Source organism: Symphalangus syndactylus, chromosome 13, assembly GCF_028878055.3.
Source record: "Symphalangus syndactylus isolate Jambi chromosome 13, NHGRI_mSymSyn1-v2.1_pri, whole genome shotgun sequence".
In the NCBI taxonomy this organism is placed as follows: domain Eukaryota; kingdom Metazoa; phylum Chordata; class Mammalia; order Primates; family Hylobatidae; genus Symphalangus; species Symphalangus syndactylus.
In genome coordinates this window covers 106,804,201-106,824,720 of record NC_072435.2, presented here as the reverse complement: position 1 = coordinate 106,824,720, position 20,520 = coordinate 106,804,201, and the positions used below count along the sequence as shown (strand labels likewise).

General features: G+C 46.4%; 1 protein-coding gene across 8 annotated transcripts in view; it reads right to left on the bottom strand.

Annotated features, from left to right (window-relative positions):
- The window catches only part of CUX2 (cut like homeobox 2), a 328,903-nt gene that overhangs the window by 125,176 nt on the left and 183,207 nt on the right, over nucleotides 1–20,520 (bottom strand). For 4 of the 8 annotated variants that reach the window (XM_055238684.2, XM_055238688.1, XM_063614397.1 and 1 more), the window contains exons 2-3: nucleotides 12,545–12,655; nucleotides 8,914–8,961 (exon numbers count right to left, since the gene is read on the bottom strand). In XM_055238684.2, coding sequence (XP_055094659.1) covers nucleotides 8,914–8,961; nucleotides 12,545–12,655 — 159 coding nt within the window. Of the gene's footprint in view, nucleotides 1–8,913; nucleotides 8,962–12,544; nucleotides 12,656–15,228; nucleotides 15,309–20,520 lie in introns of those variants that run through there. The other 4 variants (XM_063614394.1, XM_063614396.1, XM_055238686.2 and 1 more) reach the window with 3 other exon arrangements.

Below are 20,520 nucleotides of genomic sequence, written 5' to 3'. Positions count from 1 at the left end.
ATACACGAAAGCCTACCATGGCGTTGGCACAGACTAATTGTTGTTAAATGTGCGGGAATGCTACTGCCACGCGGCTGGAGCGATCACTCTTCCCAGCCCGGCCCAGACGCCAGCCCATTCCTCTGCAGGCGGAAAGCTTACAACATTCGCACAAGGCCAAAAAGCAATTCGTGTCAAAAAGATCAATAATATAAAAATAAAGCGCGAGAATTCTAGTTAAAGGGAATGTCATATAAATATGTGGTTCACGTCCATGACTCCAAGATTAAAAAAATCAATCAATATCGTTCTTTAGATGATGTTATTTCTAATGAGAAATACCCGGAACAACTGCAAATAACTGCTTAACTGGGGGGAAAAAAGCATTAATAATTTACTTTATAAGGCATATAATACTGAATGAAAGAGGATTGCTGCTGGTTCTTAATTTGGTTGTAATATGGCGTGACAGGTTCAATAATGCTTTGGTGGGTTCTTAATATTAAATTCGGAAGGATGTTCATTCAGTTCATCGTTAAGTTTTACCCCAAGCCGGGCAGGGCAGACTTCCAGAGGGGCAAGACTTGGTCACGGGCAGCCAAGGAGCATGCACCATCAAAGGAATTATGTTATCAACGAGGAGGGAGGATGGGAAGGCCAGGCGTGATGGCTCATGCCTGTAATCCCAGCACTTTGGGAGGCCGAGGCAGGAGGATCACTTGAGGCTAGGAGCTCGAGACCAGCCTGGCCAACATGGTGAAACCACGTCTCTACAAAAAATACAAAAATTAGCTGGGCGTGGTGTCGCACGCCTGTAGTCCCAGCTACTTGGGAGACTGAGGCACGAGAATTGCTTGAACCGGGAGGTGGAGGTTGCAGTGAGCCGAGATTGCGCCGCTGCGCTCCGGCAGCAGAAAAAGGGCGGGTCATGTGTGTGCACATGCGCATGTCGGGGGCAGTAGAGAGGATGGGAGGCCTTCTCCTCATTATATCTGACATGAGCTGCAAGCAACACTGCTGTTTATTGAGCACTTATTATGTACCAAGTTCTGGGCTGGATACGCAGACTTGGGCTCGAATCAGAGCTCTTTGTATGCGGTGGGCTTTCCTGGCAGATTCTGCCTGAAAGAACAGTTCAGCAAAGAAACATCTAAAAGGCATGGGCCTGGCTGAGTGATGAGCTCCTTTCCGGCCCTAACCACCTGCAGATCCTCCAGCTGGGTCCCTAAATCTAGAATCACCATCCTCAGCTCCTTCTGCACCCCCAGACCCCTCAAGGGGCCCGTTTGGCCCTCCAAGCTGAGGTTTGCATCTTCTGCTCTGTCCAGCTGAGGAAATCTGTGTGCGCTCAGGCAAGTCACTTTACCTCTCTGAGCCCCGGTTTTACACCTATAAAAGGGGACAATACCAGCTGTGCCTCCCTGGCTGCGTTGCTGAGAGAAGGTGACACAAGAGGCACCCTGCTAAGTGATGGATAAACCTTGCCAGCTGATGTCCCTGCCCGAGTTCCCACTCACCACCACAGGCTGCGGGCTGAGCCTCAGTCACCTCACCTGAGCAATGGGTAGGAGCAGAAACTTCATCATGAGGCTCATGGGAGGGATAAACGTGATGTGCTCAGTTTCAGCTCACCTGCTGGGAATGCCAGCTCATGCTCACGAAGCACTCACCATGTGGTGGGCTTTGTTCTTGGGGCTTTTCAAGTATCAGCCCATCAAGGACTCCCATCACTCCTATGAAATGGATACTATTACCACCATTTAAAAACAGGACCCAGCCCAGGCCATATGGTGAAACCCCATCTCTACAAAAAATACAAAAATTAGCTGGGTGTGGTGTTGTGTGCCTATAGTCCCAGCTACTCGGGAGGCTGAGGTGGGAAGCTCACTTGAGCCCGGGAGGCAGAGGTTGCAGTGAGCTGCAATTGCACCAGTGCATTCCAGCCTGGGAGACAGAGCAACTCTGTCTCAAAAATAAAAAAAAGAAAAAGAAAAGTAAAAGCAGAGGAAAGTGAAACCCAGAGAGGTTATATGCCTTGCCCAAGGTCACACAGCCAAGAAGTAGATGATCTAAAATGTAAGCCTGAGCCAATTTGGCCCCAAAACCCATAGTTGCCCCTTACTGCTTATCCCCCAGGGTGGCCTCACCGGCCAGCAAGGCCACTGCTCCCTGGCCTCCCCTGCTCCCTGCCCTCCTCTGCTGTCAGAACTGCACACATCTAACATCTGTTGTGGTTCTAAGGGGGCCCTGTTTACAAAGAGATAGTCATACTAGTGCCAGGAGTGCCAGGGAAAAGGGTAGTTTAGGGAGTGAGAGAATTATGCCATCAAAGACAGCTGGAAGAGCAAATAATGTTAAAAGGCAAAAAAAAAAAAAAAAAAAAAAAAAAGCCCTGTAATTAAATTTCAGCTCAAATGGAAGAGCAAGAGTCTGCAGATAGACGCGGAGCAGAAGGGGGTCACAGGAACCAAAGAAGGACGCAGCACATGGGGCTGGGTGGGGGCTCGGGGCCAGAGCAGGAAGGGATGTGCACATCTTGGGTGATCTCAGCTGTGAGGAAACCCTCCACTTCCCTCTCAGGAAGCCTGGCTGCAAGCACAGGTACTGACCCACTAGAAAGGTCTTCTCCTAGGTTAGGACTACCCTTCCCTACCCATGATTGTCTTGGTGGGAAAAGCAGAAAAACCTCAGTGTCTCAGAAAGCATCTGGGCCTGGGGCAGGGAGGATGAGGGAATGGTCTCTCCTCTCAGTCATCTCTGAGAGACCAGGGCCCCCATGTTATCAGATTAGTGGACAGAGGGATCCTGTTAAAATCGGAGTCAGAGCTGGTCCCTCCTCTGCTCTAAAGCCTCCCATGACTCCCACCTTATTCAGAGTTGCAGTCAAAGTCCTTACAGTAGTCTCAATCCATTAGCTTTAGGCAGATGCATAAAGACAGATGATGCTAAGCACCAGTGAATGCCAGGGGCTCCAGGGTTGATGGAGGGTCAGGGTGGTCAGGGAGGGTTCCCTGCTCCCCCAGGACCTGACATTTGAAAGGCGTTCATCCAGCAAAGAGCTGGTGCAGGGAAGAGCATTTCAGGCAGAGGGCATGGCAAGCACTGACACCCTGAGGTGCGAATGAACCAGGTGCTCACAGTCAGATGGCAGTTGGGGCTGCAGTCATCTGACGGCTCGACTGGGTTGGATGTCCACCATGGCCCCTGACTCCAGTCTGGTACCTCAGCACTCCTGGCCTCTCCTCCATGTGCTGTCTTATCCCCCAGACCCTCTGCATGCAGGCTGGGCTTCTCACAGCAGGGTGGTCTCCAGGTAGTCACACTTTTCACATAAAGGATGGGTTTGGAGAGGTGTGGTGGGGAGAGTCAGCAGGTAGGCTAAAGGCTACACTGGATCATGGCACAGTGTCACCTCCACCATGTTCTACTGGTCAAAGTAGGCACAGGCCCAGATTCAAAGGATGGAGACAAAGACTCCATCTCTTGGCGGGGGAATGCAGGGACACATGGCAGATGTGCATGGGATGGAGACACTGCCGTGGCTGTCATCGGGGCAGGGTGTCAATGTGAAGCGCAGCAAACAAGTAGAACCTCTGGGATGGAACCGACGGCCTCCCTTGGGCTCCTGGACATTATTTCAGAATCACAGGGACTTGGCTCCTACAGACATTTTTTCTTTTTCTTTCTTTAAAGGATTCCATGCAGATCCTAGGGACATCTTTGAGGGCAGGGATGGTGTCTCATCATCTTAGGATCTGCAACAGTCCTTGCACAGAGCCTGGGACACAGAAGGTTCTCCACAAGGATCTGGTGAGCAGACCTGCATGGTGCCAATAGAAGGGTGGCCTTGTCTTCTTTGAGAAGTCCTTCTTCTGGGTACTGCAAAAATGCTTACTCTCCCTCATACCAAAAGGGGGTGAGGTGACCACTGAATTGTGACCATCACTGGGCTAGCATCTAGAACCCTGCCTAGTATGCAGCAGCTACTCAATAAATGCTTGTTGAGGTGACTAAATGATTACATGGGCTCAACTGATGATCTAATGCATCTTTACCCCCGTCTCTAAGCTCCTAGAAGATGATCACGCCACATAATTCCCCCAGACCCTGAGTGGTTAGAGGGAGAACATTCTTGGTCCCACACAACCATGCACGCCCACCATGTTGACGACAAGTGACTCACTGGCCACTTGACACACAGAATGTCACTGAATCTCATGCAATCCTATGAGCTGACCCTATTTACAGATGAGGAAACAGTGGCTCAGAGACATAAAGTCACTCGCCAAGGTCACATAAGCTTGTCAGTGTTAGGGTGGGGCTCAGGCCATGGGTGTCTAACCTCCCCTGGGTATCAGAGGCCAGGTCAGCCCACCTGGTCCCTAAACTACTGTGTTTCAGTCAGACCCAGGTGAATGTCTCTGTTCCAATCCAACCCAAAAGGTTTTCCACCATACAGGCCACATCCTCTTTATGGTGGAAGAAAAAGGCGGCAGAGAAAAAGAAAATCTCCCGACAGTGGCCCAGTGGTCTTTCAAGCTGGGACAGTGCACACCCGCTTCAGAAAAGTTTCACCTCTGAGTTAGCATAACAAAACTTTTAATTTAGATGTTTTCATGTCTCCCTCCAAGTAAAAATAAGTTTAAAATAATGACTGTAATAAATGAAGGTAATTAATTGTAGTTTGTTCCTTTACTGTCTAGTCAGCTTAATTTTACCTTTTCAACTAATAATGAGAAAATAATTTTTGTGCTCGGAGGGTTAATGATATGTAACTGCGAGGACTGCTAATTGCATGTTGCAATCCATCCATCAACAACCCCATCTGTGCGACTTGATTATGTTTGCTAAATTATTGCTTTGAATTATCTTTCATAAAGCAACTTTTATAATTAGCGAGGCTTTCGTCTTGCTCTTTTCTCTGTACGCAAGGATATTCAAACTTTGGCCATTTCAAGCTGTCTCCATTAAGCCACCTTCTCCGGCTGTCTTTGTTTCCCTGAACAGGAGAAATCAAAACTGTCCTTTAAGCAATCAAGGCAGACAGAGAAGCTTCCTTGATTCACAGCAGGGCAAATTCACTTCCTCTCCTCCCCCTCCCACCAGCACGCGCGCGTGTGGCACACATGCACACACACACAAACAAACACAGAAAGAAAGAAAAGAGAGCCGCACATATATAATATAAAAAGATAAGAAGTATGCCCAGATTCTGAACACGCCAGGGCTGGTGAAGTAAAATTTAGGAATAACATGGTATATTTTATTGAACATGGTTTATTTCATGGTACATACCATGAAACTGAACATGGTATATTTCAAGGACAGGCCTGCACTGGGAAGAAGGAATGACGGGCAAGATATTCAGCCCTGGCGTTTTATGGGCTAGTTTATGTGACTTGGGACGGTGTTTGCCCCAGGGAATATTTCCAGGAGGTGATTAATACCCATTTGGGAATCGCAGCACCAGCCCAGAGCCCAGTGGATTGCAAGAAGAGAGCGGCATAAAGGATGAGGCCTCATTAAAAAAATTAAAATGAAAATCAAATTTGGATTATAAACGGCCTGTGCATGTGCAGCTTTTTCTGGACGAAGAAGATGCTTTTTATTAACACCTTCCTTGGCGGCGTCTCTCCCCTGAGGCGCAAGGAGGACACAGAGGCCACGATGGCTTAGTCAATAGATCACGAGAAAAGCAGGGGTTTTGAGAATAAAATTCCAGACAAATGTAGTCTTCTTGGTACATTAAAGGGACGATGGAAAGCCCTCTTAAGAAAATTAACAAAGTTCTTTAAGGTCTCCAGCTATTAAAGCAGCATCTATTCAACGTGCCACATGGGTTTTGAAAATGAGAATTCTGCTTTGTCTTTCCTTTTGGCCTAAGACTTTCTCTGTCCCAGTATTTACTGAGCACCAACTGTGTGCCAGACCCTGGGACTGCCTCCATGCTGCTGAAGTTTTTGAATCCTTTTTCCTTTTTTTAAAGAGACCAGGTCTTGCTCTGTTGCCCATACTAGAAAGAAGTGGTATAATTATAGCTCACTGCAGCCTCGAACTCCTGGGCTCAAGTGATCCTCCCACCTCAGCCTCCTGAGTAGCTGGGACTACAGGCACGAGCCACCATGCCCAGCTCATTTAAATTCTTTTTCTGTTTTTCTGTAGAGATGGGGGTCTCATTATGTTGCCCAGGCTGGTCTCAAATTCCTGGCCTCAAGTGATCCTCCTACCTTGGCCTCCCAAAGTACTGGGATTACAGGCATGAGTGACCGCACCTGGCTTCTGAATCTATTGTTAGCCTCATTTGCCAGAGGAGGAAAGTTGAAGTTCAGAGAGGTTAAGGAGCTTCCCCAAGGCCACACAGCTGGTTTAGGAGCAGAGTTGAGGTTTTGACCAGGCCTGAGTCAGATTTGCATGTATTTTCTACCATGCTTCAGTCAGGTCTTCTCCCGAACATCACCCAAACCTAACATTTCTCCTACTGAAAATATAACGTAAGTCATACCCACTTCCTACAGGAAAAAAACCTCTCGAACCCTTCTTTGAGATAAAAAGCCTTCAACACCTAGTTAGGAAAGTGGCAGATGGCAGCTCAGCCATACTAGAGACCCAGTAAACCTGTACTGGAGGTCACTGCTCACAGGAATAAAATATCCAAGACTTCTCATACTCAAGGCAGTATTTTAAGCACTTTATCAGCGTTAACTTTGTTCTTCCTCAATCTCACCCTGTGAAATATGTATAATTAATTTTTTTTTTTGAGACAGAGTCTTGCTCTGTCGCCCAGGCTGGAATGCAGTGGCGTGATCTAAGCTCCGCCTCCTGGGTTCAAGCGATTCTCCTGCCTCAGACTCCTGAGTAATTGGAATTGCAGGTGCCTGCCACCACACCTGGCTAATTTTTGTATTTTTAATAGAGTTGGGGTTTCACTATGTTGGCCAGGCTGGTCTCGAACTCCTGACCTGAAGTGATCCACCCTCCTTGGCCTCCCAAAGTGCTGGGATTACAGGGGTGAGCCACCACCTGGCCTGAAATATGTATAATTATTACCCCATTTTACAGATGAGGAAATGGAGGCACAGAGAGGTTAAGTAGCTCACCTCAGATCACACAGCTAGTAAGTGGGAGAGGTGGGATTCCAACCCAGGCTGGCTCAAGCATCTGTACTCTTCACCCGCTAACAGCTCTTCGTGTGTCAGACATTACATTAAACCCTTTCCCTGCATTAGATCTCAGTTAATCCTCAAGACAACATGAAAAGACTTGTCAGTGTCTTTATACTCCCATTTAACAGATAGGGAAAACTGAGACTCTAAGAGGCCAAGGGATGCTCTGTTCACACCAACTCAAGCAAGGAAACAGCTGAGAAAGTGATGCTCTCTACAAACAGCTGAATGCCTGTCTTTGGATTGGGCAGAGGGATCAGTTGCTATAGGGAGCTTGTGTGCTGAACAGCTCTCCTGGGACTAGGAGTTGGTAGATGGGAACCTCTATTTTTTTTTTTTTTTTGTAACACAAAGTCATGAAAAAACCCCCATTCCTAACATTATTGGTCTGTCTGGTTTTTTTCTTCCCAGGCCGGGCACCTTGCAACCAAATGAATCAATACCGGATGGCCCTATAAATAAATAAGCACATCAGTCAACTCGGTAATAAAATGAAAGGATGAAAAATATGGAAATCAGCGACATTTGTGTAAATCCAGTTATTGTTTACTTTAATATTGCCTTATGTGCTTATGTGGTTCCAAAGAGACAGATTTAAAGTAATGTGGCGCTTGGTGGATGACAGACTTAAAATGCATCCCCTCTGGTGAGATCCGAGTGCGGCCAATCCTTCTGGGGTCCTGCCCGAGCCTAGGGAAGCCTGAGAAGAGCCCCCTCAAGATGGAACGCTTTAGAAATCCCTGGACCCACATGATTCCAGTCTTTTCTTGGCCTGCCTCCTGTGCCAGCCAGACAAGTGGACGTTATCAGACTCTTGGTTACGAAGTCAAGCAGAGACGAAAAATGGGAGAGGTTCACCCTGATCACAGGGCTTCCAAAAAGCAAGAGAAATTATTTACTGAGGACAGCAAAGGAACTAGGGCTCAGCGGGTTGGCAGGAAAGAATGCGGACAATGTCACTTTTATACTCAAAGAGTGGACTGGTGCAAAGAATTTCTGGTTGGGCTGGTAACTGTGTGGACTTATCTGCAAGGCTGCCTCAGAGAATCAAAGGACAGCAGAATGCCAAGAGAGGGCAAAGGTCATCTAGTACCAACCTCTGATTTTAAAAATAGGAAACTGAGCCTGGAAGGGGAGGTAGGTTTGTTCAAGGTCATAGATCTTTCTTAAATTTTATTTTTTATTGTTTTAGAGACAGGGTCTCGCACTGTCACCGAGGTTGGTGTGCAGTTGTGCGATCATGAATCACTGCAGCCTCAACTTGCCGGGTTTAAGCAGTCCTCCTGCCTTAGCCTCCGGAGTAGCTGGGACCACAGGCACATGCCACCATGACTAGCTAATTTTTAATTTTTTTTTTGTAGAGATGGGGGTCTTGCTATGCTGCCTAGGCTGGTCTTGAACTTCTGGCCTCAAGTGATCCTCCCACTTCAGCCTCTCAAAGCACTGGGATTACAGGTGTGAGCCACTGTGTATGCCCCAAGGTCACAGATCTTACAAGTAGCAGAGCCAGCGTAAGGTTGGGCAAAGTCTAGGGAGAGGGAGATTTCTTGGGATCAGACTTGAATTTTGTCAAACTGAACAGAGAACCAATTCTCCTTACTATACCATTGGGATGGGAGACCAGAGGGAAGGGCACAGAGTTTGCAGTGGGGACAGGAAAGCTTCTCCAAAGCTTCTGGAGGCTGCTGGCCCCCCTGGACAACTCTAGGTGGGACAGGAGGGGGAGCCATTGGGGGCACTTTTCTGACATGCTGTGGGCCCTGGGTCTTACCTCGGCTTGGAAGCTTTTTAATACAGGAGCCACCATCTCTCTGATTTCCTGAAAAAGAGATCAGCAAAGAGTTCACTACGGTGCCAGGTGGGACACCCCCGTGGCCCCTGCTTGTAGCTCGCTGCTGTCCCTGGCTCAGCATTTCCCAAGCATGTCCCGTGGGGCCGGAACTCCATTGGGTTTCACAAGGGACACACACAAACAGGGGTACCAAGCGACACCAGACTGGGAAACGTCAAGTCCAAGGGGTTTCTTTCCGGCAGGACTTTCTGGAGTCTTTCATATAATGCATGTTGGGAATTTCCAGAAGACAAAGGAAGTGGCGTTTCTCAAATGGATTTGATCATAGAATGGTCTTTTATGCAAAATATCTTGTGAGACAGGTGGTCCATCCCAGGTCACACTTTGGAGTGGGGTGGGGGCTGGAGAGGTAACCCCAATTCTCCATGCTCAGCACTACATGAAAGTCCTTCCTTAAAAACCTTCTGCCCTTCAAAGTGTCGCCTGGGGCTGCCTCTTTCAGGTTGCGAGGTCTCCGTGACCCTACCCTGTAGCCACCTCTCCAGCAAAGACTGCCTTTTGCATTTTAGCAATGCCACTTGTGTAATTGACCCTCCTTCCTCACCAGAACATGCAGTTTCTGCAGTCTAGGCTGGGTCTATACCCCACTCGAGCTCTGCAAATGTTTGAGGAACTCTATGGACGTCGGCTGTCTTCAGAGGAGGTTTGTCCCAGCCACCCTGAGCCTCCTATTTCCACACTCTAATTTCCTGGCTTTCATAAGTGACCTGAGGTTCCCAGCAACTTGGGCTAGCCTGGCAAACTCCTACGTATTCTTCCCCCCAGCACGTAAGAGGGAAACCTTAAGAACCATGTGTCCCGAGACTCCAACCCTAATCCTCCAGTTTCCTGTGAGATCTGCTGGTATGACTCCCCCATCACAATCACCCACAGCTACCAGTAATCCCCATGGGAGGCACTGAGGGACTAGACAGGGTGGGGAGGGGTTGCCCCAGACAGAGCAGGAAAGGAAGAGATGGGTTGAAGACTTATGGGCAGGTAAAGAATAAACCCCTTCATTATGCAAATAACACTGTGTTGCCTCTGCCCCTGATTCTAGATCCCCGGGGCTTTCCTGAGCCACTGATTGATAGACTGATGTATGTCGGGGACCTTCAGGGGAGACACAGGCCTAGCAGACTTGACCATAAGGGGCCATGGGTGCGAGGCTGAGCTGTGGAGAAGGAGACTTCTGAGAATCTGGGTCACAGGTGGTGAACTCAAATGCCTACCAGGCCAGGCAGGAAGCAGCTACGAGGGAGGCTGGGACAATGCAAGCCCCACCGATGGGGTGACGTGCTCTGCTCTAGCTGATGACGGCAGCATGAGCACGGAACCTCTGGGTTGCACAATCTACCAAATATTCTCAAAAGACACCGGAAATCCAGTTTTTAGGTGAAATCATCTGAGATGCTAAATATTGGCAACTCACCGTAAAGTTCGAAAGACTTTACAGACTAAATAAAAATGTGATGGCAGGAGACCTCTGGTCCATGTTCAGGAAACATTAGTTCTGGATGGGATCTCTCAGAAACTATCTCTCCAGTTCCTTGAGTTTACAGAAGGGGAAACTGAGGTCCCAAGAGGGGCTAGCCTGCTCAAGGTCACACAGCAAGTGAATGGCACAGCTAGAATTTGAACCCAGGTCACTGGACTCCCCAAACAGGCCCTTTTCACAACCCCACACTCAAGTATCTGAGCATTCTGGAAGGGACGGGTTTGGCGGGACTTCGTGCTAATGCTGCCCATTTCTAGAAGCACACCGCCTCATCTGCTTCACGGCTGGGGGACGCCGAGCACAGGCGCGAGCAGGAGGTGAGCTGGGCACCAGCCAGAGGAGCTCTTAAATAAAGCCTCGGCGTGACTTTCTCCATCAGGAGAGACTGGCTCCAAAAAGGAGAATTTTCAGAGGCACGACTATAATAGGAATGGAAACTTATTCCTCTTAATTACATAATTGCATAATTATGCAGTATTAAAATTATGTAAGCTGAACTCAGAGGCTTAAAACATGGCCTGGATTTCCCTCATCACCTGGGGGCTCCCGCATGGCCTCACAAGAAAGTCAGTTGGGCTAGGAGAAGGAAGATGAGATAGAGGGTCTAAGCTGACCAGGGAGAGGGCATGTGCAGCTGTGAAGATATGGGGCCGATTCAGCTCTGATTCCTGGAGTCAAAGGAGAGTCAAAGGTTACCTCATTCTGGGGAGTTTCCGGACCAAGCCGAGCTCTGTTCTAAAAGGCAAAGGAAGGGTTCTCGGCATCACTGATGCCTTCTTGGCTCTTGGAGTCAAACCAAAGGCCTGGCTTGGCTTTTCTGAAGCTACAACATGGGAGAGGCTTTTAGACTTGAGATTCATGCCCCTTCTCCATGTAGACACTCTCTTCCTTCCAGACTTGCTCCATGGACAAATTCTAGCTAGATCCTAGTCCCTTCTCTTGCCTTGAAGAACCAAAGACATTTATGACTTGTGTGAGACAGATTTTGCAGCTAAGAGGCTGAGGTGGACCTGAGGCTTCTCCCCTCTGTGCTCACATGACCTAATCCCTGGCTGGGTCTGCCTCTTCCCTGTCTTCCCATGTTCCCCTCCCTGACCAGCGAGATGGCAACAGGACCCCCCACCAATCTCGGTATCAGACTGGCAGAGTGTAACTGGTGGAATCAAGGTCTCCCATCTGAATGCCAAACTCTGCCCCACCTTCCTCCAGCACACCTGAGCAGGTAAGGACAGATGTTAACCTTCTGCCAACCAGAATGAAACACAGTTGGCTTTGGGGAGATCTGGCCACAGAGATCTCTGATGTCTGTTTCCTGTCACAGCCCTGATGTGCCACATCCTTTTTATATAGAGTCAGAGGGCTTATTTTCCCTATTTGTGTTTATTCTCATCATTTGTTTTGTAATTTGAGAAGCAATAGGGGGGCCTGCGAGAGGAGGGAAAAGAATTCACACATTTGGGCCGGTAAAGAACAGAAACTTGTCTGTTCTAGTCTGTTCCTTGGGGGGCCCTTACATTGCCGGGGGCTGGTCATTCTCTGTCCCTCACCAAGCTCCCTGCAATGGCTGCTAGAAAAGACATAGCTGGTTGCTGGGATTGCAAGGGAGGTGGTGAAGGGGAAGAATGAGGTGCACGTACAGGAGGTGAGAGGCCGAGTTTCAGAGATGATGAGTGCCAGCAGGCCCCGAGAGGGTGTTAGAGAGTCGACGGCTGTCTTCTTCCAGACGCCAACGGGAAAGCAAAATAAAATCAAGAACTCTAAGGCACATTGTCTTTGCCAGCAAGGCCAGGCATTTGACTTGGATATGAATGTGGGGGGAAAATGGACGTTTCACAGCACCCTCAAAAAACAATGACATTGATGGAGAAACGCCCTGCCCTCCCTTCAGTGGGCACCACTGAGCACCACTAGGCCAAGAAACCCCAGAAAGGTTAGGGGCTGTCATTTTTCTTTGTGGCTAATTAGCTTCTTTTCTCGTTAGTCACTTACATCTACAGTTTTCAAAATATAGTTTGAAAGGAGAGAAATCTGCATTCCTACTGAGTTAATTCTATAACAGCAAATATACCATACCTCAGGTACATTTTTCTTAAATTCCCGGCGGAGTTCAATTAAATGTTTATGAGAATGTTCACTCTCCTCCTGCCGTGCAGACAGCTCAGAAGCGACGGAATTAAGCTCCTTCTGGAACAATAAAAAAAAAAAAGAGAGAGAGAAAAGAAAAAGATTTTTTTCTTTTTTTCCTTTTTAACCACTGCACAAAACAGCATTCTGAACAAGTTTTCTTAACTTACAAAGCTGAGAAAAGACAGGATATTGACTCCTGGCACAAATAAACAATTTACAAAACTGGGATGCAACTGAAAAAAAATCCAGGACAGCTTTTTTTGCTCGTCGGAAGTCAGGCCAGATCAATAATCGTCTATAAAGTTGGGTGGAGTTGGTTGTTTTTTTTTTTTTTTCATCTCTTCCCCCTACCCCCTGCCCCACCTCTTAAATTTCCAAAGGAGTGATGGCATAAGCTTGTCAGTAACTGTAGAAAACATCTCCAAACCATGTCAAAATAGTAAAGTGCGGCATATTGTATGGGCATATTATAGTGGAAGAAAGTGCTGTCGACAGCTTTCATATATCAGACGTGGGAACGGCTCCAACTATGACTTACTTACACTTAAAGGTTCATAAATACGCCTTTTAAGATATAGATGGCTTTTTAATTTCAGTAGATTTTGGAAAAATGAAGGTGCCAATAAGAAATAAGCTGACCTTTTGTGCATCTTGCAGTAAATCATTTAAGGTTCAAGTCTAAGAAATATTTCACTGAAGACTCCTGGATTCAGAAGAAATGGATTGGAAGGTGCTTTGCTGGCTTATATGCAAGGAAGGTATCAGACCAGGTTTTTATAGGATGTACTAGCGAGGGAAAAAGAGAGAGAGATGGAAGGGGGGATGCTCCGGCTCACACACATCACAGACAATGTCTGCTGGTTGTGCATGTATATTTGATCACCCCTCTCAAGCTTTCTTCACTTTAATGGTGGCAGTTTCACAAGGGGAGTACAATTCACCATGAGTTGTCATGGATTTCATTTGCATAATTCAAGAAATGCTCTGTTTATGTGGTCGGCTGCTTCCTTGCACCATCCCAAGATGGGCTTTTTTTCTGGACCATAACTCGAGGAGCATTTCTGTATATATCATCCGATTATATTTGCAGCAATCAAGCCCCATAATTTCCTAAATCCGGTGATGCAATAAATTTCTGCAATCAGATTTATTAAAAACACACACGCAGATGCGGGAGTGTATTTCTAGGGTGAACTCTTTAATCTAACATATGTATGATGAGGCCCAGCACCATGTTGAAAGACCCCATTTGTCATCACTAATACACATTCATCTTGCACACACAATGAAACACTTTTGCCATTAGATAATGAAATAAAAGTACTATTAACCCACTGCAAATCCTTTTCCCTCTAAGAGACGAAATGCATGGTAATTGTCTTATATCATGTCTGAGAGTCAGTAAATCTGCTCAATAGCAGCTCACCAGAGCACCATAAACCTGGCACCCCAAGCTGGGATGAGTGTCCCTGACCTATGGATTTCTTTGTAGAAATCCAGGAAGGAACTTCTATTTCTGGAGAAATGTCTAACTTCTTTAGAAAATTATGAGACTAGAAGGGAGAAGGTAGAAGCACCAAAGTAGCTTTGAAATAGAGGCGAGGGCCAGGTGCGGTGGCTCATGCCTGTAATCTCAGCACTTTGGGAGGCCAAGGGTTTGAGACCAGCTTGGGCAACATAGGCCTCCTCTCTACAAAAAAATAGAACAATTAGCTGGTCGTGGTGGCACTGCACCTATAGTCCCAGCTACTTGGGAGGCTAAGGTGGGAGGACTGCTTGAGCTTAGGAGGGCAAGGCTGCAGTGAGCTGTGATGGTGCCACTGCATTCCAGCCTGGGTGACAGAGACCCTGTCTTTATTTTGGTGGGGAGGAGAGGAAACAGGTGCTCTCCAAGGTGCTGAAACCAATTCTTGCTGAAGCACAGGGTACTCCCACTTGAAGGTACATGGGAGCTTTCAGTTTAAAAGCCCGGTTTTTATCAGGATTAAGCCAGGTGAGGAACAAGTTGTTATGAGCAAAAAGGAGGAATTCTGGTTTATCATCACTTAAAACTAATCACAGTTTCTAATAAAGAAACTACAACTGCCCACAACCAAAATATCCAGTGACAGGAGAGATCAGTGTTTGCAGCAATAGACAAAGGTAGACAAAACCCAACTGGTTGGCATGGCCAGGTGGACAGAATCTCACTTGGCAGGAGAGAAAAAAACTGGACTGCCATGGTCAATTTGAGTTGCAGCAGCGTACTCCCAGCTCTTCTTAGTTTTTCTCATCTCTCTTGAAGACAAAGATGTGATTTTCACATTGCTGCAGGACAAACAGAACTGGGACATGGGTTTACAGCTCTCCATCTTGGATTACTGTGTTATTGTGTGTCTGACACTTTTTTTTTTTTTGTGAGACGGAGTCTCACTCTGTCGCCCAGGATGGGGTGCAGTGGCATGATCTCAGCTCACTGCAAGCTCTGCCTCCCAGGTTCACACCATTCTCCTGCCTCCCAGCCTCCTGAGTAGCTGGGACTACAGGCACCTGTCACCACGCTCGGCTAATTTTTTGTATTTTTAGTAGAGGCGGGGTTTCACTGTGTTAGCCAGGATGGTCTCGATCTCCTAACCTCGTGATCCACCCACCTCGGCCTCCCAAAATGCTGGGATTACAGGCGTGAGCCACTGCACCTGGCCGTGTCTGACACTGTGTTCTTATTGCAGGGACACTGATGCCTTCCCACGATGCAGCAACCAATATACCTGGTGGGGGTGAACTTTGACTCCTCATTAAAAACATCCAGCCCAGGTTCTGAAAGGAAATTGCAGAGCAGGATAAGTCCAACCACCTGATGTGTCGTCACCGACAATTATGCCTGACTCCCTCCACCTGTACCTCCCAGGCTGCTGGTGGGTGCAAATCTGACAGGCAGGATGTCTGCTGTGTCCACACTGCAGAGAGAACAGAGCCAGGGAAGGCAGGGGGACATCACCAGTCCCCTCACTCTGACCCCACCGCAAGCCCAGCCCTTGGTGTCGTTCCTCGTGCAGATGAAGTCACTGACATCCATGTTCTTCTCAATTTTGCCTAAATCTATGCTTGTCCTTCAACCCTGAATTCTTGCCACAGTTCACTGGTAAACACACTAACACCAATAATAATAATAGTAAATAGTCATGACTACCATTTATGGAAAGCTTACGTGTACCAGGCACTACGCTAAGCTCCTAACATACATCATCTCATGGAACAAACGCATTATGTGTCTTGTCTGTATGGTGATTCAAACACGGGCTTGGAAATATATTATAGTCAATTCTAATAACCGAGGTGTGGATTATCTCCTTGGTGGATTATAAAGGCACATTTTTAATGCCCTTCTCTTCAGCGGGCTTCTGCTCTGCTTCTCCATCAGCTGGGAAGTGTTCAGGGCGTTTGTTTTAAATGATATGGATGTGTAAAGCTTCAAGTGTTCAATAAATGTTGTCTTTTTTTTTTTTCAAGACAGGGTCTCACTCTTGTCACCTAGGCTGGAGTGTAGTAGTGCAATCACAGCTCACTGCAGCCTTGACCTCCCAGGCTCAAGCGATCCTTCCACCTCAGCCTCCCTAGTAGCTGTGACTATGGGCATGTGCCACCATGCCCAGCTAATTTTTGCATTTTTTTTGGGTAGAGACAGGGTTTCACCATGTTGCCAGGCTGGTCTTGAACTCCTGGACTCAAGCAATCCACCTGCTATGGCCTCCCAAAGTGTTGGGATTACAGGTGTGAGCCACTGTGCCTGGCCCTGGCTGATATTAATCTTATGTTTAGATAAACTGACAGCTAAGAAAACACCCCATCAGATCAATGATTCCAAGAATTTTGGATTTCACAGCTCAGTAAAAATTGTTTTAAAAAGAAAGGAAGACTGGTAGAGTATTGCCAAACGTTACTGTATCAAGCAAAGACATTAAAAACCACTCCCTCCCACCCTAAAAGAAAGGATATTTGAATATCAGCAAACCAAGAGGGCCAATGACAGCATCAGCACGGGTCTTTCATAATACACACAGCTAAAATTAAAAAGCTCATGGCACTATATCTATTTTGAAGGAATGGAAAAAAATTCTATCACAAACATAAACCAGCACTGGTCTAAAGCTGAGTTTTAGAAAGCATGTCTGAACCACCACACACACAGCTTTGGTAATCAAACAGAAATCAGGATCTTCTCCTACCCAGCCCCTGCTGGTCCCACCAGCCCCCCAGCCCTGGGGGAGCCATGATTAACACAGCCCCAGACTTTGGGCCAGGCCCAGGCAGGGAGGAGACTCATCTGATTAACCGGCCATCAGCAGCAGACAGACAGCCCGGAGCCCGGCGCAGACCATTCAAATAATGATCATCATAAACAGCCCATTTGCAACTAAAAAGAAATAATTTTAATGAGCCTGAAGCAGATGATAGATGCAGCTGAGGCTCGGGCCAATGTGCACAGAGAAAGGAGGCCGGGGCTGAGCTGCACCCGGGACCGGGTGCTGCAGGAGAAGCCAGGGGCTTGGAGGAAGGGGCTCTTCTGATGGGATCTGCAGCACCCCCTGGAAGTGCCCACTGTCCAGTGAGAGCCCCTGTCTCTGAGAGGGTTTGCCATTGGTGTGCTGAACAGTCTTGGGACTTAGTCCTCCAAGGCACTCAGAACATATGAGCTAGAAGGAATCCTCAAGGTCGCTCAGGTCACTGCTGTCCAAACTTTGACCACTCATGTCCCTCTGTGTGAATTTTGTCATATTGATAGAGCATCTAAAATATGATTACTTAATATTTCTCTTCAAAGGGACTCCTGTGGTTCTCTTTTTGAGATATGGATCACTTTAAGTTCCATAGTTCAATGTTAAGCTTAGTGAATTACAAATTTCTTTTTTAGATAGGGTCTTGCTCTGTCACCCAGGCTGGACTGCAATGGCATGATCACAGCTCACCGCAGCCTTGACTTCTCAGGCTCAGGTGACCCTCCCACAGCCTCCTGGGTAGCTGGGACTACAGGAATGTGCTACCACGCCTGGCTCGTTTTTATTTTTTGTAGAGATGGGGGTTTCTCCCTGTTGCCCGGGTTGGTCTCAAACTCCTAGGCTCAAGTGAAAGCATAGTGAATGGTTTACACCTGAGTAACCACTACCCAGTTCAAGATGTAGAACGTTCACGTTCCTAGTGCCTGTGAAAACTCCCTAGTACTCTCTCCTTGTCAGTACCCCCTAAAAGTAACCATGATTTGGACCCTGGCATCACAGACACATTTTTCCTATTCCTGACTTTTACCTAATGACTCCTTCCCTTTTTTTAAACCTAAATAAGTGTATTTAAAAAGGACACTTTCTTGTCACTAGAGAATCGTGTACCATAAACAGATGGTAGCCATTAAAACAAAAGTATAACCAAAAACAAATCATTGCTGCCTGTGTTTGTTGTAAAAGGTTAGCAAGTGCTGGAGGGGTGTTAAAGTTAATGCAGTCCCCTAAAGAGACTTTCTGCTTGTTGGAATGAAGAAGGGTGGAAGAGATAAGGCAGAACTGTTCCTCAGAACCCAAGTAATCCCTTGTAACACAGGCTCTACTGAACGCTTACAATTTCATGTCCCATCAGTGGGTATGTGTCCCACACTTCAGTAAATACGAATCATATCTGAGTCTCCCATTTAAAGATGAGAAAACGGAGGCACAGATAGTTTTGGTTACCCACCCACATCACACATAGTTAAGAGGTTGGATTTTCTCAGAGGGGAGGGTGGGTCTTGGCTAGGGAAGGATCCTATGGTTGGTTATCTATGGGGAAGCAAGTCTAGCATTCTCAATTTGTCCAAGTTTCCCCAACCAGGAGGGATTGGGAATCTTACAAGAACACTTAGTTTTTAAAGAAATTTCACACCTGATCCCAAAGTGTCAGCTATATGAAGAGCCTTGGGCTAGAATCTGCATTCTTTTTTTTTAATTTTTTAAATTTTTTTCTTTTTTTATTCTTTTTTTCTTTTTTTTTTAAATTTTATTATTATTATACTTTAAGTTTTAGGGTACATGGTGCACAATGTGCAGGTTTGTTACATATGTATACATGTGCCATGTTGGTGTGCTGCACCCATTAACTCGTCATTTAGCATTAGGTATATCTCCTAATGCTATCCCTCCCCCCTCTCCCCACCCCACAACAGTCCGTGGAGTGTGATGTTCCCCTTCCTGTGTCCATGTGTTCTCGTTGTTCAATTCCCACCTATGAGTGAGAACATGCGGTGTTTGGTTTTTTGTCCTTGCGATAGTTTACTGAGAATGATGATTTCCAGTTTCATCCATGTCCCTACAAAGGACATGAACTCATCATTTTTTTTTTTTTTTTTTATTATACTTTAGGGTTTTAGGGTACATGTGCACAATGTGCAGGTTTGTTACATATGTATCCATGTGCCATGTTGATTTCCTGCACCCATTAACTCGTCATTTAGCATTAGGTGTATCTCCTAATGCTGTCCCTCCCCCCTCCCCCCTCCCCCCACCCCTCAACAGTCCCCGGAGCGTGATGCTCTCCTTCCTGTGTCCATGAGTTCTCATTGTTCAATTCCCACCTATGAGTGAGAACATGCGGTGTTTGGTTTTTTGTCCTTGCGATAGTTTACTGAGAATGATGTTTTCCAGTTTCATCCATGTCCCTACAAAGGACACGAACTCATCATTTTTTATGGCTGCATAGTATTCCATGGTGTATATGTGCCACATTTTCTTAATCCAGTCTATCGTTGTTGGACATTTGGGTTGGTTCCAAGTCTTTGCTATTGTGAATAGTGCCACAGTAAACATACGTGTGCATGTGTCTTTATAGCAGCATGATTTATAGTCCTTTGGGTATATACCCAGTAATGGGATGGCTGGGTCAAAGCATTCTTATACACCAATAACAGACAAACAGAAAGCCAAATCATGAGTGAACTCCCATTCACAATTGCTTCAAAGAGAATAAAACACCTAGGAATCCAACTTACAAGGGAAGTGAAGGACCTCTTCAAGGAGAACTACAAACCACTGCTCAATGAAATCAAAGAGGATACAAACAAATGGAAGAACATTCCATGCTCATGGGTTGGAAGAATCAATATCATGAAAATGGCCATACTGCCCAAGGTAATTTATAGATTCAATGCCATCCCCATCAAGCTACCAATGACTTTCTTCACAGAATTGGAAAAAACTACTTTAAAGTTCATATGGAACCAAAGAAGAGCCCGCATCGCCAAGTCAATCCTAAGCCAAAAGAACAAAGCTGGAGGCATCATGCTACCTGACTTCAAACTATACTACAGGGCTACAGTAACCAAAACAGCATGGTACTGGTACCAAAACAGAGATACAGATCAATGGAACAGAACAGAGCCCTCAGAAATAACGCCACATATCTACAACTATCTGATCTTTGACAAACCTGACAAAAACAAGCAACGGGGAAAGGATTCTCTATTTAATAAATGGTGCTGGGAAAACTGGCTAGCCATATGTAGAAAGCTGAAACTGGATCCCTTCCTTAGACCTTATACAAAAATTCATTCAGGTTGGATTAAAGACTTACATGTTAGACCTAAAACCATAAAAACCCTAGAAGAAAACCTAGGCATTACCATTCAGGACATAGGCATGGGCAAGGACTTCATGCTAAAATACCAAAAGCAATGGCAACAAAAGCCAAAATTGACAAATGGGATCTAATTAAACTAAAGAGCTTCTGCACAGCAAAAGAAACTACCATCAGAGTGAACAGGCAACCTACAAAATGGGAGAAAATTTTTGCAACCTACTCATCTGACAAAGGGCTAATATCCAGAATCTACAATGAACTCAAACAAATTTACAAGAAAAAAACAAACAACCCCATCAAAAAGTGGGCAAAGGACATGAACAGACACTTCTCAAAAGAAGACA